The sequence below is a fragment of the Anomaloglossus baeobatrachus genome, chromosome 12 (genome assembly GCF_048569485.1).
Source record: "Anomaloglossus baeobatrachus isolate aAnoBae1 chromosome 12, aAnoBae1.hap1, whole genome shotgun sequence".
Classification (NCBI taxonomy): Eukaryota; Metazoa; Chordata; class Amphibia; order Anura; family Aromobatidae; genus Anomaloglossus; species Anomaloglossus baeobatrachus.
Window position 1 is genome coordinate 3718251 of NC_134364.1, and position 16657 is coordinate 3734907.

Below are 16657 nucleotides of genomic sequence, written 5' to 3' on the forward strand. Positions count from 1 at the left end.
ATTCTTTGGAGGAGCAGCGGTAGACAGGATATGCATTAGAGCAGGCAGTCAGGACACCGTCTTGAGGCTGGATGGATCATATCTGGAAGATCTAAAGGCAGGATAGTTTCTGTAGGAGAAGGAAGACGGTTAGGCTTGTGGACGAAGTACAGGAGGTAAGATAATGGCTGCAGAAGTGGTCAATACGTCAAAGTCTGGAGAAGCAGAAGGGGTAGCGGGAAGCAGCAGAGACTGTAGAAGAGATGGACTCTTGAGGAATGTTAGGAGGTAAGATGGTGTGGTCTTTGGGAGGGGAGACGGTGGCAGGATGGGTTCTGGATAAAGATTAGGAGACTGGTCAGGCTCTGGAGAAGAAACAAGACGCAGGATAGGCTCCAGGAGAGGAGCAGGAGGCAAGATGGTGTGGTGTTTGGGCAGTAGCAGGAGGCGGGACAGGCTATGAAGGATGAACTAAAAAGCATGTCCTGGTCAAAAGTAGGAACAGTAAGTAAGATGGTCTGGTCATTGAGGCGGATCAGGAAGCAAGACAGGCTGTGGAGGAGGAGCAGCATGGGGTGCTGTTTTGGGGAGTAGCAGGAGGCAGGACAGGCCCTGGAGGAGGAACAGACAGCAGGATATGCTCTGACGTAGGAGCATGGGGCAAGGTGGTCTATGAGGGAGAAGACGGAGACAGTCTGCTCTTTGGGGGAGGATCAGTAGGTAGAACAGGATGTGGAGGAAACTTGGCGAAAGGACAGGTTCTCGAGGAGCAGGAGGTGGGATAAGCTCTGGGGAAAAAGAAGGCAGCAGCTTAGGGCTCTAGAGGAGAGCAAGAAGGAAGATGGTATGATCCCTAGCAGGACCGTCCCTGGAGGAGGAGCAGGAGGCAGGATTGCCCTTGAGGATTCAGCTGTCCCCTGGATAACTGGCCACATGCTGAGAGCAGAGTGTATTGTGTGCCTGCTTACAGCGGGGAGCAGCAGTGCAGTGCAGGCAGAGGCGTGGCGCTTTTCCTGTCTGTAGTCAGTGCAGTGCGGTCAGAGGTTTGGCGCGTGCACTCTGTTCTGGCTGTAGTCAGTGCAGTGCGGTCAGAGGTTTGGCGCGTGCACTCTGTTCTGGCTGTAGTCAGTGCGGTGCGGTCAGAGGTTTGGTGCGTGCACTCTGTCCTGGCTGTCGTCAGTGCGGTGCAGGCAGAGGTGTGGCGCGTGCACTCTGTCCTGGCTGTAGTCAGTGCGGTGCAGGCTGAGGTGTGGCGCGTGCACTCTGCCTGCACCGCACTGACGACAGCCAGGACAGAGGTGTGGCGCGTGCACTCTGTCCTGGCTGTAGTCAGTGCGGTGCAGGCAGAGGTGTGGCGCGTGCACTCTTTCCTGGCTGTAGTCAGTGCGGTGCGGTCAGAGGTTTGGCGCGTGCACTCTGTCCTGGCTGTCGTCAGTGCAGTGCGGTCAGAGGTTTGGCGCGTGCACTCTGTTCTGGCTGTAGTCAGTGCGGTGCGGTCAGAGGTTTGGTGCGTGCACTCTGTCCTGGCTGTCGTCAGTGCGGTGCAGGCAGAGGTGTGGCGCGTGCACTCTGTCCTGGCTGTAGTCAGTGCGGTGCAGGCTGAGGTGTGGCGCGTGCACTCTGCCTGCACCGCACTGACGACAGCCAGGACAGAGGTGTGGCGCGTGCACTCTGTCCTGGCTGTAGTCAGTGCGGTGCAGGCTGAGGTGTGGCGCGTGCACTCTGTCCTGGCTGTAGTCAGTGCGGTGCAGGCAGAGGTGTGGCGCGTGCACTCTGTCCTGGCTGTAGTCAGTGCGGTGCAGGCAGAGGTGTGGCGCGTGCACTCTGTCCTGGCTGTAGTCAGTGCGGTGCAGGCTGAGGTGTGGCGCGTGCACTCTGTCCTGGCTGTAGTCAGTGCGGTGCAGGCAGAGGTGTGGCGCGTGCACTCTGTCCTGGCTGTAGTCAGTGCGGTGCAGGCTGAGGTGTGGCACGTGCACTCTGTCCTGGCTGTAGTCAGTGCGGTGCAGGCAGAGGTGTGGCGCGTGCACTCTGTCCTGGCTGTAGTCAGTGCGGTGCAGGCTGAGGTGTGGCGCGTGCACTCTGTCCTGGCTGTAGTCAGTGCGGTGCAGGCAGAGGTGTGGCGCGTGCACTCTGTCCTGGCTGTAGTCAGTGCGGTGCAGGCTGAGGTGTGGCGCGTGCACTCTGTCCTGGCTGTAGTCAGTGCGGTGCAGGCAGAGGTGTGGCGCGTGCACTCTGTCCTGGCTGTAGTCAGTGCGGTGCAGGCTGAGGTGTGGCGCGTGCACTCTGTCCTGGCTGTAGTCAGTGCGGTGCAGGCAGAGGTGTGGCGCGTGCACTCTGTCCTGGCTGTAGTCAGTGCGGTGCAGGCAGAGGTGTGGCGCGTGCACTCTGTCCTGGCTGTAGTCAGTGCGGTGCAGGCAGAGGTGTGGCGCGTGCACTCTGTCCTGGCTGTAGTCAGTGCGGTGCAGGCAGAGGTGTGGCGCGTGCACTCTGTCCTGGCTGTAGTGAGTGCGGTGCAGGCTGAGGTGTGGCGCGTGCACTCTGTCCTGGCTGTAGTCAGTGCGGTGCAGGCAGAGGTGTGGCGCGTGCACTCTCTCCTGGCTGTAGTCAGTGCGGTGCAGGCAGAGGTGTGGCGCGTGCACTCTGTCCTGGCTGTAGTGAGTGCGGTGCAGGCAGAGGTGTGGCGCGTGCACTCTGTCCTGGCTGTAGTGAGTGCGGTGCAGGCAGAGGTGTGGCGCGTGCACTCTGTCCTGGCTGTAGTGAGTGCGGTGCAGGCAGAGGTGTGGCGCGTGCACTCTGTCCTGGCTGTAGTGAGTGCGGTGCAGGCAGAGGTGTGGCGCGTGCACTCTGTCCTGGCTGTAGTGAGTGCGGTGCAGGCAGAGGTGTGGCGCGTGCACTCTGTCCTGGCTGTAGTGAGTGCGGTGCAGGCAGAGGTGTGGCGCGTGCACTCTGTCCTGGCTGTAGTGAGTGCGGTGCAGGCAGAGGTGTGGCGCGTGCACTCTGTCCTGGCTGTAGTGAGTGCGGTGCAGGCAGAGGTGTGGCGCAGAGCTCTGCTCATGTGATTGTACTTGTGTGAGCAGCGATGTGTGAACTGTGATCACTGCATGTAACGTGACATTGGAGTCTATGAAGCGGCTGCAGATTCCCGGGAGACTGTAATTCATAGACCATTAATTCAGTGGCTGCCGCTCCTGTGCAGAGTCAGTGCTCAGTCTCCCAGCTGTGCACTCTCCATCAGCAGCGCCGTGTTATGGAGGGACTTCATTTCTCCCTGCCCTGTGTTCCATTTGTTTTTCCCTGTGTTGCTATGTCTTGAGTGCCTGAGGGGTCTTCTCGTGTGAGCGTTTTGTAGCCCCCTCCTCTCCCTCCCCTTGCTCCCTGCAGGCCAGTTGACTTCATGTTTATACGTTCCAAGGCCAATAGACTAAAGTGTTCCATTTCTCCTGTGTTTTCCCATGGGGGCCGCCTGATATAATCGCACTCTGTAGCAGGGGTAGAGGACCGCGGTTACATGCAGGCGACATGATCGTCTTTTACCACAAGGGAGAGAAACCTTTCCAGAATGAGCTGCACCAGACTGTGTCTGATGGAGGGAGACGGAGAACATTACACGGGGGCATGATGGGAAGAGAGCGGGGCGACGGCACAAGGGTACCAGCAAGAAATGGCATTTATGAGTCCGGAGGTGGTGACTGCATCGGGTTCACACGAGCGTCCATCATGTGGGTACCAGTAATGAATGGCATTTAGGAGTTCGTTGGTGATGACTGCATCAGGTCCAGCCAAGCGTCCTTCATGTGCTGATGACATCAGAGATGATGGTGACCGCATCGGGTCCAGCCGAGCGTCCATCAAGTGCTGATGACCATCTAGAGATGGTGGTGACGGCACTGGGTCCAGCCATGCGTCCTTCATGTGCTGATGAACTAGAGATGATTGTGACCACATCGGGTCCAGCCGAGCGTCCATCAAGTGCTGATGACCACCTAGAGATGGTGGTGACGGCACTGGATCCAGCCAAGCGTCCTTCGTGTGCTGATGACATCAGAGATGATGGTGACCGCATCGGGTCCAGCCGAGCGTCCATCAAGTGCTGATGACATAGAGATGGTGGTGACGGCACTGGGTCCAGCCAAGCGTCCTTCATGTGCTGATGAACTAGAGATGATGGTGACCGCATCGGGTCCAGCCGAGCGTCCATCAAGTGCTGATGACATAGAGATGGTGGTGACGGCACTGGATCCAGCCATGCGTCCTTCATGTGCTGATGAACTAGAGATGATGGTGACCGCATCGGGTCCAGCCGACCGTCCATCAAGTGCTGATGACATGGAGATGGTGGTGACGGCACTGGGTCCAGCCAAGCGTCCTTCATGTGCTGATGACATAGAGAAGATGGTGGTGTTACAGGTCATTACTGACTTACGTGACCACGTCTTTGGGAGGCCCCGGGGAAAGCCGCGGTTTCTGCACAGTGAATACTGCTCTATATGACGTGTTCTATACGGATATCCTGTCACCAGTTGTCTCTTTTTGCTATGTGGCCTGCTCTATGGGACCGTGGTTTGCATCTTCCGTTGTTATCAGCTGTGGGTTATTTGGAGGCCCTCATACTCATTACAGTTGATTGAAGCGGTTGACTATTTGTGTATGGGGTCTCCCTCCACCAACAGATGATGTTTTGGTGAAATAACCCAACCCAAAGGAGTCTTCAGGGGGCTAAACGGGTATGGAGGGGGTGTTTAGTGTGGGGCAGACTAATCTTGGGGGGTGGTGACAGTCTTCTGTTTCGCAGGGGTCGGGAGGGGATTAAATTGAGTGATGGTGATGAGGGGGTTTGGCGGAGGGGGTCCAATAGTTGTAGACAGAGGCCTTATCTCCTGAGTGTTTGGCTAGTTGATAGGTCAGGTGTATTTGTACAGCTCAGAGCTGCTGGTTGGGGGGGTCTGTCATCCAGTTTGGACTCCCCACATAGACACATGACGTATTACACTCTCCTCTCACATCAGATGTATATAATGTGAAACGTGAGAGTCCTCAGTGGTTGATACCTAATAATGGCTGACTGAAAAGATGGTAATAATAGCGGCTCCAGACTCCTCAGGTCTCTTCATCAGGCGGAGTATAACACAAAATCTGAAGAGTCACATATTACACCCAGGAGGACATAGAAGGGAGCAGTAATAAGACAGGTGACGTGAAGCCGAGCCATCAGGATGGGAAGGGGAGACATTGGTGGCCGTAAATAAGACAAGTGACATGAAGCCGAGAGATCAGGATGGGAAGGGGAGACATTGGTGGCCGTAAATAAGACAAGTGACATGAAGCCGAGCCATCAGGATGGGAAGGGGAGACATTGGTGGCCGTAAATAAGACAAGTGACGTGAAGCCGAGCCATCAGGATGGGAAGGGGAGACATTGGAGGCCGTAAATAAGACAAGTGACGTGAAGCCGAGCCATCAGGATGGGAAGGGGAGACATTGGTGGCCGTAAATAAGACAAGTGACATGAAGCCGAGAGATCAGGATGGGAAGGGGAGACATTGGTGGCAGTAATAAGACAAGTGACATGAAGCCGAGAGATCAGGATGGGAAGGGGAGACATTGGTGGCCGTATATAAGACAAGTGACGTGATGCCGAGCGATCAGGATGGGAAGGGGAGACATTAGTGGCCGTATATAAGACAAGTGATGTGAAGTCGAGAGATCAGGATGGGAAGGGGAGACATTGGTGGCCGTAAATAAGACAAGTGACATGAAGCCGAGAGATCAGGATGGGAAGGGGAGACATTGGTGGCCGTAAATAAGACAAGTGACGTGAAGCCGAGCCATCAGGATGGGAAGGGGAGACATTAGTGGCCGTATATAAGACAAGTGACGTGAAGCCAAGCGATCAGGATGGGAAGAGGAGACATTGGTGGCCGTATATAAGACAAGTGACGTGAAGCCAAGCCATCAGGATGGGAAGGGGAGACATTGGTGGCCGTAAATAAGACAAGTGACGTGAAGCCAAGCCATCAGGATGGGAAGGGGAGACATTGGTGGCCGTAAATAAGACAAGTGACATGAAGCCGAGAGATCAGGATGGGAAGGGGAGACATTGGTGGCCGTAAATAAGACAAGTGACGTGAAGCCGAGAGATCAGGATGGGAAGGGGAGACATTGGTGGCCGTAAATAAGACAAGTGACGTGAAGCCGAGCGATCAGGATGGGAAGGGGACAAGCGGTTCATAGAACTAAAGACTCTTCTGAAGAAACGCGCACAACTGGACAGTGACATATTTCTCTTATCCACATGCAAAAAGGACAATCTGATCCCCAAAGGACTCTGGATTACAAACCCAATTCTACATACCTACAACACCCATTATGCACAAAACCTTTGTCACAGGATTCTGAGAGACTAAGGAACCATCTTTTGCAAGTCTTATACAGCATCAAGAGTAAAATCCAAAAGGGAGAATTTGAAACACAAAGGAAGACACTTCCAGATAAAACGGAACAAAAATTACAATACTATTATAGACTCCGCACCCTTCTGATCCACAACAAGGAAAAGAAGCTGCATAGACTGTGCCCCCATTCAGGACTTAATACAAACAGGTTAAAAACAAAGCCAAAACCTGACAACTTTGACGACCAACGACCACACCATTCAAGACACAAAAGCACCTAACTGTCCACAACTGCTTGTCCCCTTCCCATCCTGATGGCTCGGCTTCACGTCCCTTGTCTTATTTACGGCCACTAATGTCTCCTCTTCCCATCCTGATGGCTCGGCTTCACGTCACTTGTCTTATTTACGGCCACTAATGTCTCCTCTTCCCATCCTGATCTCTCGGCTTCACGTCACTTGTCTTATTACGGCCACCAATGTCTCCTCTTCCCATCCTGATGGCTCGGCTTCACGTCACTTGTCTTATATACGGCCACTAATGTCTCCCCTTCCCATCCTGATGGCTCGGCTTCACGTCACTTGTCTTATTACGGCCACCAATGTCTCCCCTTCCCATCCTGATCTCTCGGCTTCACGTCACTTGTCTTATTTACGGCCACCAATGTCTCCCCTTCCCATCCTGATGGCTCGGCTTCACGTCACTTGTCTTATTACGGCCACCAATGTCTCCCCTTCCCATCCTGATGGCTCGGCTTCACGTCACTTGTCTTATTTACGGCCACCAATGTCTCCCCTTCCCATCCTGATGGCTCGGCTTCACGTCACTTGTCTTATTACGGCCACCAATGTCTCCCCTTCCCATCCTGATGGCTCGGCTTCACGTCACTTGTCTTATTACGGCCACCAATGTTTCCCCTTCCCATCCTGATCGCTCGGCTTCACATCACTTGTCTTATTACTGCCACCAATGTCTCCCCTTCCCATCCTGATCTCTCGGCTTCACGTCACTTGTCTTATTTACAGCCTCCAATGTCTCCCCTTCCCATCCTGATGGCTCGGCTTCACGTCACTTGTCTTATTACGGCCACCAATGTTTCCCCTTCCCATCCTGATCGCTCGGCTTCACATCACTTGTCTTATTACTGCCACCAATGTCTCCCCTTCCCATCCTGATCTCTCGGCTTCACGTCACTTGTCTTATTTACAGCCTCCAATGTCTCCCCTTCCCATCCTGATGGCTCGGCTTCACGTCACTTGTCTTATTACTGCCCCCTTCTATGTCCTCCTGGGTGTAATATGTGACTCTTCAGATTTTGTGTTATACTCCCCATGATGAAGAGACCTGAGGAGTCTGGAGCCGCTATTATTACCATCTTTTCAGTCAGCCATTATTATTGGGTATCAACCACTGAGGACTCTCACTTCTTTTACACAATTCTTTACCTCTACTGGCTAACACAGTAGAGAGATATATTTTACTTGTACGTAATGTAGTAATATCCACACAAGACGGCGCGGTGTGGTTAAGGGTGGCATAATTTTATCGTGATGCAATCCAAGTTGTACATCTACACCTTAATACCGTCTGCATCCAAATCAGGAGTAATTTTGTCAGTAGCGTGCTATTCATTCATGCACCGACCAGTAAGAGATATACACTGATCTACGTTGAACATATGACTGGTTTAATTACGGAAGTTCACATACATGTAAAGAAATCCGCCGGCTAGGAGCCAAGAGTACGTAACACGTCTCCTATTGGGTAAACTGTAAAAGAGCTTATTCTGCGATATATATATACTGTATATATGTATATGTGTTTCCTCATTTATATTAAGCTATGTCAGCATGATTCACTTATCACAGGAAAGTCCCAGAATGTCTGGTGAGTCTTACGCCGTCTGCTGAATATAGGTGTGGTACATATTTCAAGCACCATCTTAAGTCTTGTTTTTGGATATCTTCATGTAATTCCTAATACTCATAACCGTTCATAACCATGTCCATAGCATGGTAATGATGCCATTGCTGGATGTGATGTCCATGCTGTGGCCCAGGTCTTCTGACTCCTGTAGAGGGATCTCGGGCTGGATGGATCTGCTCCTCAGTCGTGCTCTTAGCGTGTAACCTTGGCGTGTCATTACGCCTCACGTTCCTCGAGTGTCCTTGTGACTGCCCCCCAGGATGGTGTAATGAGCTGTGGCCGTACGTTGTTTGTATGCAGTGATTATTGTCTCTTTTCTTCCCTGTCCTTTCTGGGGGATTCTGCACTGTAGGGTCATCCATGTTATGTCGCCCAGATCCTGCTCATTCTTCCCCATGTCTGTCTCCTTCATCAAAGATCATGACTGTAGCGGACACATTATTTCCTTGATGTGCTGTACCGCCACCAGGTAATCCAAACCGTCATTGCTCTGGTCTAAAACCTCTTTTCTACTTACCCTGCAGCGAGAGAGGAGAACGTGGCCACCTTCCGCGGCTCTGAGTATTTATGTTACGACCTGTCCCAGAATCCAATCCAAAGCAGCAGCGATGAAATTACCTTGTCCTTCAAAACCCGGCAGAGAAATGGGCTCATCCTCCACACCGGCAAGTCTGCAGACTACGTCAACCTGGCGCTGAAGGGGGGCGCCGTCTCGCTGGTCATCAATCTGGGCTCTGGTGCCTTTGAGGCCATCGTGGAACCGGCCAATGATAAGTTCAACGATAATGAGTGGCATGACGTGAAGGTGACTCGGAACCTGCGCCAGGTAAGGAGGTCGTGGTAACATCGGAGGCTCAGACGGTCAGCAGGTCCTGACTAGGTGTACCGGGAGGGCTATAAGGGGGCTGTGTTAGCGGCGTACCCACAGAGGTCACTGGGAACATCAGGCCCTGCTGTCAGAAGTGCTCTGTAATACGGTGACTTCCACTATCCTCAGGGTAATGAGAGGCTGAGGCCTAGGATAGAGATCTATACGACGCTGCACAGATTGTTACCTACTGCCAGGATCTCCATATATACCTGTGCAATCCTGATAAGAGGCCCTGACAGCTGCCATGACATGACAGGTATATATAGACCACCGATGACCCCACTGTGCCCTCCTCAGGGGCTATCTACCTCTCGTAGCCATTGGTGCTACTACACAAGGTACAATGAGTCAGGAGAGCGGGGGGAGGGCGATGCCGAGACGATGACTGTGCTCCTCTGTGATGGTGACGAGAGTCTCTGCGTTCCGGTGACTCATTGTGGAAAAGCATGTGCGGGCCGGGGAGCGTAAGTATGACGAGTGCGGGGCAGCCATGACGGGCGTGTGGAGTGTGTGCGGAGGATGGCGGCTCTATACAAGGATTAACCCCTAATCATTCACGTAATGTGTCATTGCTACTAACCAGCTCCTCTCCACAGTGTACTAACACCCTAACTGATCATCTTTGTTTTATCTGTTTTATTTTCTCGTTATTTTGCGTTGTTGGATCTGACGACCCTTCTGTTCACAGTGATTCAATTTGCTTTTTTTTCCCCCCACTTTTCCGCAAAGCACTCAGGCATTGGACACGCTATGGTAAACAAACTACATTGTCTGGTAGATATCATTCTTATTGTCTAATAATTCTCTGGATTTGCGGTGTGGTTTTTCCTTTCTCTCTTTTACTTCACATCTTCAATGTCTCCTTTGATTTCACCTCCCACGTCCTCCATGGAAGAAATAAATATTCTGTCTGTGCTATACGTATCTGTGGATACGTGACAGATATATGTTATCTACCACCCCTCCGGCATTCTCATTTATTACAGGTGCCATCCTCCACCAGACCCCCCCGGAGCCCCTCGTACCTCATGTCATTTGTGTGACTGGTCCTTTTTTATTTTTGGCCATGTCTGATGGTCTAAGGGAGGATACTGTCCCCTGGAGGAACGGCGGTGATCCTAATAATGCCCCCTGATGAGCCCATTACCTCCTCTGCATGTTGTGTGTCTTCATGATGGCAGGGCAAGCTGGAGTGCCGGCGCAGGCGTGGGCAGCCCGGCAGGTGCTTTATTTTTTAATCTTTTCCACCCAATGATTACTAATAATAAGACATCTCCCATCGTGGCTCTTATAAATGCTTTAAACCTGTAAAATTGTAATCTCCCTCCCCCAGTGACACCAGCGTCTAAGAACCAGTGAACATTTCATTCTATTAATTAATGAAACCGTTCTCAGAAGTCATGCCACTCCATCTTGTCCCGTTACTTCTGCTGACGGTAGTCCGCTAATGCAGGGTGCAGTGAATAGGGGGTGCACAGGTTAGTCGTGGGGTCCACAATCAGAGAGAGTGCCACTAATTGGCAGCGATTAGTCACACAAATCTGTCACACTCATCTACTAGTGTTAGATTTTTATATATAAAATATTTTTTCACTAATCCAGAGGGTTTGTTGGAAGGTTATTCTGTCCCATCAGTGTCCACTGTCATCCAGTTTAGTTACTCCTGCTCCCCAATATCATCCATTTTTGGTATTCCTGCCCCCCGGTATCATCCTGTCATTCCTGCCCCCGGTATCATCCTGTCATTCCTGCCCCCGGTATCATCCTGTCATTCCTGCCCCCCCGGTATCGTCCTACTGTTACGGCCCCCGGTATCATCCCGTTATTCCTGCCCCCCCCCGGTATCGTCCCGTTATTCCTGCCCCCCCCCGGTATCATCCTGTTACTCCTGTCCCCCAGTATCATCCTGTTAGTCCTGTCTCCCGGTATCATCCTGTTATTCCTGCCCCCCCCCCCCGGTATCATCCTGTTAGTCCTGCCCCCCGGTATCATCCTGTTAGTCCTGCCCCCCGGTATCATCCTGTTATTCCTGCCCCCCGGTATCATCCTGTTATTCCTGCCCCCCCCCCGGTATCATCCCGCTACTCCTGCCCCCGGTATCATCCTGTTAGTCCTGCCCCCCCGGTATCATCCTGTCAGTCCTGCCTCCCGGTATCATCCTGTCAGTCCTGCCCCCCGGTATCATCCTGTTATTCCTGTCCCCCGGTATCATCCTGTTATTCCTGTCCCCCGGTATCATCCTGTTACTCCTGTCCCCCGGTATCATCCTGTTATTCCTGCCCCCCGGTATCATCCTGTTATTCCTGCTTCCCCCCCGGTATCATCCCATTAGTCCTGCCCCCCCCCCCGGTATCATCCTGTTAGTCCTGCCCCCCGGTATCATCCTGTTAGTCCTGCCCCCCGGTATCATCCTGTCAGTCCTGTCCCCCGGTATCATCCTGTTATTCCTGCCCCCCGGTATCATCCTGTTATTCCTGCTTCCCCCCCGGTATCATCCTGTTAGTCCTGTCCCCGGTATCATCCATCCTGTTAGTCCTGCTCCCCCCCGGTATCATCCTGTTATTCCTGCCCCCCGGTATCATCCTGTTATTCCTGCTTTCCCCCCGGTATCATCCTGTTAGTCCTGTCCCCGATATCATCTATCCTGTTAGTCCTGCCCCCCGGTATCATCCTGATAGTCCTGCCCCCCCCCCCGGTATCATCCTACTGATACGGCCCCCGGTATCATCCTGTTATTCCTGCCCCCCCCCCGGTATCATCCTACTGTTATGGCCCCCGGTATCATCCTGTTATTCCTGCCCCCCCCCCCCGGTATCATCCTGTTATTCCTGCCCCCCCCCCCCGGTATCATCCTACTGTTACGGCCCCCGGTATCATCCAGTTATTCCTGCCCCCCGGTATCATCCCGTTAGTCCTGTCCCCCGGTATCATCCTGTTATTCCTGCTTTCCCCCCGGTATCATCCTGTTAGTCCTGTCCCCGGTATCATCCATCCTGTTAGTCCTACCCCCCCGGTCCCCGGTATCATCCTGTTAGTCCTGCCCCCCGGTATCATCCTGTTAGTCCTGCCCCCCCCCCCCCGGTATCATCCTACTGTTACGGCCCCCGGTATCATCCTGTTATTCCTGCCCCCCCCCGGTATCATCCTACTGTTACGGCCCCCGGTATCATCCTGTTATTCCTGCTCCCCCCCCGGTATCATCCTACTGTTACGGCCCCCGGTATCATCCTGTTATTCCTGCCCCCCGGTATCATCCTGCTATTCCTGCCCCCGGTATCATCCTGTTATTCCTGCCCCCCGGTATCATCCTGTTATTCCTGCTTCCCCCCCGGTATCATCCTGTTAGTCCTGTCCCCGGTATCATCCATCCTGTTATTCCTGCCCCCCGGTATCATCCTGTTATTCCTGCTTCCCCCCCGGTATCATCCTGTTAGTCCTGCCCCCCGGTATCATCCTGTTAGTCCTGTCCCCCGGTATCATCCCGTTATTCCTGCCCCCCCCGGTATCATCCTATTGTTACGGCCCCCGGTATCATCCTGTTATTCCTGCCCCCCCCCGGTATCATCCTATAGTTACGGCCCCCGGTATCATCCTATTGTTACGGCCCCCCCGGTATCATCCTGTTATTCCTGCCCCCCCCCCCCGGTATCATCCTGTTAGTCCTGTCCCCGGTATCATCCTGTTAGTCCTGCCCCCCGGTATCATCCTGTTATACCTGCCCCCCGGTATCATCCTGTTAGTCCTGTCCCCCGGTATCATCCTGTTATTCCTGCCCCCCGGTATCATCCTGTTATTCCTGCTTCCCCCCCGGTATCATCCTGTTAGTCCTGTCCCCGGTATCATCCATCCTGTTAGTCCTGCTCCCCCCCGGTATCATCCTGTTATTCCTGCCCCCCGGTATCATCCTGTTATTCCTGCTTTCCCCCCGGTATCATCCTGTTAGTCCTGTCCCCGATATCATCCATCCTGTTAGTCCTGCCCCCCGGTATCATCCTGCTAGTCCTGCCCCCCCCCCGGTATCATCCTACTGATACGGCCCCCGGTATCATCCTGTTATTCCTGCCCCCCCCCCCCGGTATCATCCTACTGTTACGGCCCCCGGTATCATCCTGTTATTCCTGCCCCCCCCCCCCGGTATCATCCTGTTATTCCTGCCCCCCCCGGTATCATCCTACTGTTACGGCCCCCGGTATCATCCAGTTATTCCTGCCCCCCGGTATCATCCTGTTAGTCCTGTCCCCCGGTATCATCCTGTTATTCCTGCTTTCCCCCCGGTATCATCCTGTTAGTCCTGTCCCCGGTATCATCCATCCTGTTATTCCTGCCCCCCGGTATCATCCTGTTATTCCTGCTTCCCCCCCGGTATCATCCTGTTAGTCCTGCCCCCCGGTATCATCCTGTTAGTCCTGTCCCCCGGTATCATCCCGTTATTCCTGCCCCCCCCAGGTATCATCCTATTGTTACGGCCCCCGGTATCATCTTGTTATTCCTGCCCCCCCCGGTATCATCCTATAGTTACGGCCCCCGGTATCATCCTATTGTTACGGCCCCCCCGGTATCATCCTGTTATTCCTGCCCCCCCCCCCCGGTATCATCCTGTTAGTCCTGTCCCCGGTATCATCCTGTTAGTCCTGCCCCCCGGTATCATCCTGTTATTCCTGCCCCCCCCAGTATCATCCTATTGTTACGGCCCCCGGTATCATCCCGTTATTCCTGCCCTCGTTATCATCCATATTCCAGCATGGGCTGATGCTAGGTTCTGGAGACGTCCCAGCTCCTGGACAATGGTGGAGTTGTAGAGCGTTGACTCCGTCCTCAGGACTTGGGATGTCTTGGTGGTGGCAGGGTCAGGGCTTTCCTCTTGGTCCACAGCCCATCGGCACTCCAGCCTGCCCATCTGCAGCTCCCTCTCCCTTTCTAACACACTAATGTGTTGGCCTTCCATCCTCATGTGTCATCTCTTGGGCGACTGGTTGAGGACCTGTAGGGCTGGGGGAGCGGACCTTTAGGCATGTGTGGATGAGCAGCTCTTCCATCTTTCGGGACTAGTGGTGATTGGGTACAGGAATCCTGAGACCATCTTTCCTGCCCTCCGGGCTCTGTTCTCCGCTAATCCTTTGTTACTGGTGGACTCTCTTGGCTTGTTGGCACTTTTCATGCTTGGGGCTCCTATTGGACCGGTGGGCTATGTAGGTCTCAGGTGCTAGTAAGGGTTGTGGTGAATGGCTACAGGATTAGTTAGCCCAATCCTCAGCGGGCTGTTGAGTCCTAGTCCGAGCTGCTGAACACATGCCCCTCTGTGACATTCTGCCAGCGGTGGGCACAATGGTTTCCAGGTGTTTCTGCAGCCGGCCATTCCCTGTGAAGCCGCTGCTGGCCGCGGGGCACCCTCATCCGTCTCTGCTATAAAAGCCTAGTGATAGTGCGTGTCATGTGTTCAGCCGCCATATTCCTGGTACATGGCATTTCATATTCCGGAGGGGCCCCTGAGGGGTCACATGCTGTTTCCTACCATTTACATCAGCTGTTTGTTATGATGAGGGGTCCATGAGTGCCGAGGTGCGGTAAGTATTTGTGTTTGCAGGTCATTCGGGCAGCATGTTCCTCTTCAGGGGGACACATTCTCCAGGTGAACATGAAATGCTCGGAGGATAGACGCCTCGTAGGGATTGGTCCTATGTAGGCTTCTAGCACCGTCCGTCCAGTGTCTGCAGCTGGGGAGGATGATGAGTGCGGTCATCCAAATCCAGACCACTGACAATGAAAAAAAGTTTTTGACCTTATTTTTCACCAAGACCAGGGTGTTCTCTCGCTCCTGCTCTGCGGAGGCCATTGCTCAGAATCATGTTGTGTCGCTTTCTTCCCATAAGGTGACAATATCCGTGGATGGGATTCTCACTACCACCGGGTACACTCAGGAGGACTACACCATGTTGGGGTCTGATGACTTCTTCTATGTGGGGGGCAGCCCCAGCACCGCTGACTTGCCAGGGTCCCCGGTCAGTAACAACTTCATGGGCTGCTTAAAGGAGGTGAGTGACGACCTTGAGACGCCCGGTATAACACCATGCATCTTAAAGGCTCCTTCACGGTTTATACACTTTGTATTTCTGTGAAGAGTTGGATGGAGATAGCCTGCAGTATGGTGTCCGTGCCATAGGTGGAGAGTTGGAGTGTATTAAGGTGCAGGGAGCGACATGGGTACTGCTATATGATCAGTCTTGTTTGGGGTTAATACTGGTGACCACATGGTACGTGGCGGCTTTAGTACAGACCGCGCTGTCTGCGAGCAGATATTGACAGCTGGATGTGCCATAGCTTTCTCCGCCGGCAGCAGATACGTGAGTCCATGTTACTTCTTCTAATTGCAATACATTTACTTAGCTCGTCTGCAGGTGTCAGAATAATGTGAATTTTTCGGTGCTTTTTTTCTGACTCTGTCCTTGTGCAGATTACCCTGCCCCCCCTTCCTCGTACTCATGGCACTGTCCCCCCTCCTCCTCAAGAATGTCGCTGTCACGAACCACCGGGGGGGTCACTCAGAAATCCCCCGCGCTGGCTACCAGTACGTCACAATCGGGGGGTAACAAGTGGGGGTCACCCCTCCTTTATACCTCCCGACCGACAGACAGAGCACGTGACGCGCTCTCTAGCGCCCCTCTTATAGTCAGGCCAATTATGGAATTGCCCGACAATAAGCAAGGAGGCCGCTATACTACTTATGCCGATTATTGAAGGGTCCCCAGTGAGAGTAGGGTATATATTCCCCCGACCTCCGCGGGCGGAATATATAAAACCTCCCCGGATCTCACTGGCCTCCCCACAATAATCCTTGGCACAACTCGCTGCCACCAACCGCTTCACGGTAACTATTAGCCGAACACACAGACGTGGGATTCAAGATCGAGATAACAGAACAGCCCAAGATTAATTATATAATTTAATCAGCCTAAAGCACACTAGAAACTACAATATATACAATAGGGAATCTACAGAATATACATATGTCAGAGTACAGTTACAGATAAAGCATGGTTTACAAACAGGTATGCAATTCAATCAGTTACCTTGTGCGTCTGGCCACAGGGGGGCGCTGTAGACCAGGTTTCTAGGAACTCCCACAGATGTTTCCTGCACGTGACCCCCAGCGAAAGAACACTGGAAAATGGCCGAAGTAGGGTTATCAACCTGGGCAAATCCAGGTCCCCTCCTACCTTCGTGACCTCAGAGGGAGCACTGCTCCACCCCTGGCTGGAGTTATGGACAAAATCCACAACATGGAATATGGCCATAACTTGGCCTGGGAGCGTCGTAGGCGGACGCCAATGCTCTCATTGTGACAGTTATGAATTTAGCTACAGAATGAGAGGACTCATGACTCGTCTACTAGTTCCACATTGGCTGATATCACGCCTGGGGTATTTCCCAAGCTCCCGCTCCCATAAAAAGGGTGTGCCAGCATCGTCCGCATGCGGAGACACCATTTTTAT

The 16657-nt window shown here is 53.2% G+C and overlaps 1 protein-coding gene across 3 annotated transcripts in view; it reads left to right on the forward strand.

Annotated features, from left to right (window-relative positions):
• NRXN3 (neurexin 3) overlaps positions 1-16657 on the forward strand; it is a 693208-nt gene that overhangs the window by 191442 nt on the left and 485109 nt on the right. The window contains exons 1-4 of one of the 3 annotated variants that reach the window (XM_075330465.1): positions 3216-3698; positions 8821-9122; positions 9897-9920; positions 15038-15199. In XM_075330465.1, the coding sequence (XP_075186580.1) occupies positions 3641-3698; positions 8821-9122; positions 9897-9920; positions 15038-15199 (546 nt within the window). In that variant the 5' untranslated portion in view covers positions 3216-3640. Of the gene's footprint in view, positions 1-3215; positions 3699-8820; positions 9123-9896; positions 9921-15037; positions 15200-16657 lie in introns of those variants that run through there. The other 2 variants (XM_075330463.1, XM_075330464.1) reach the window with 2 other exon arrangements.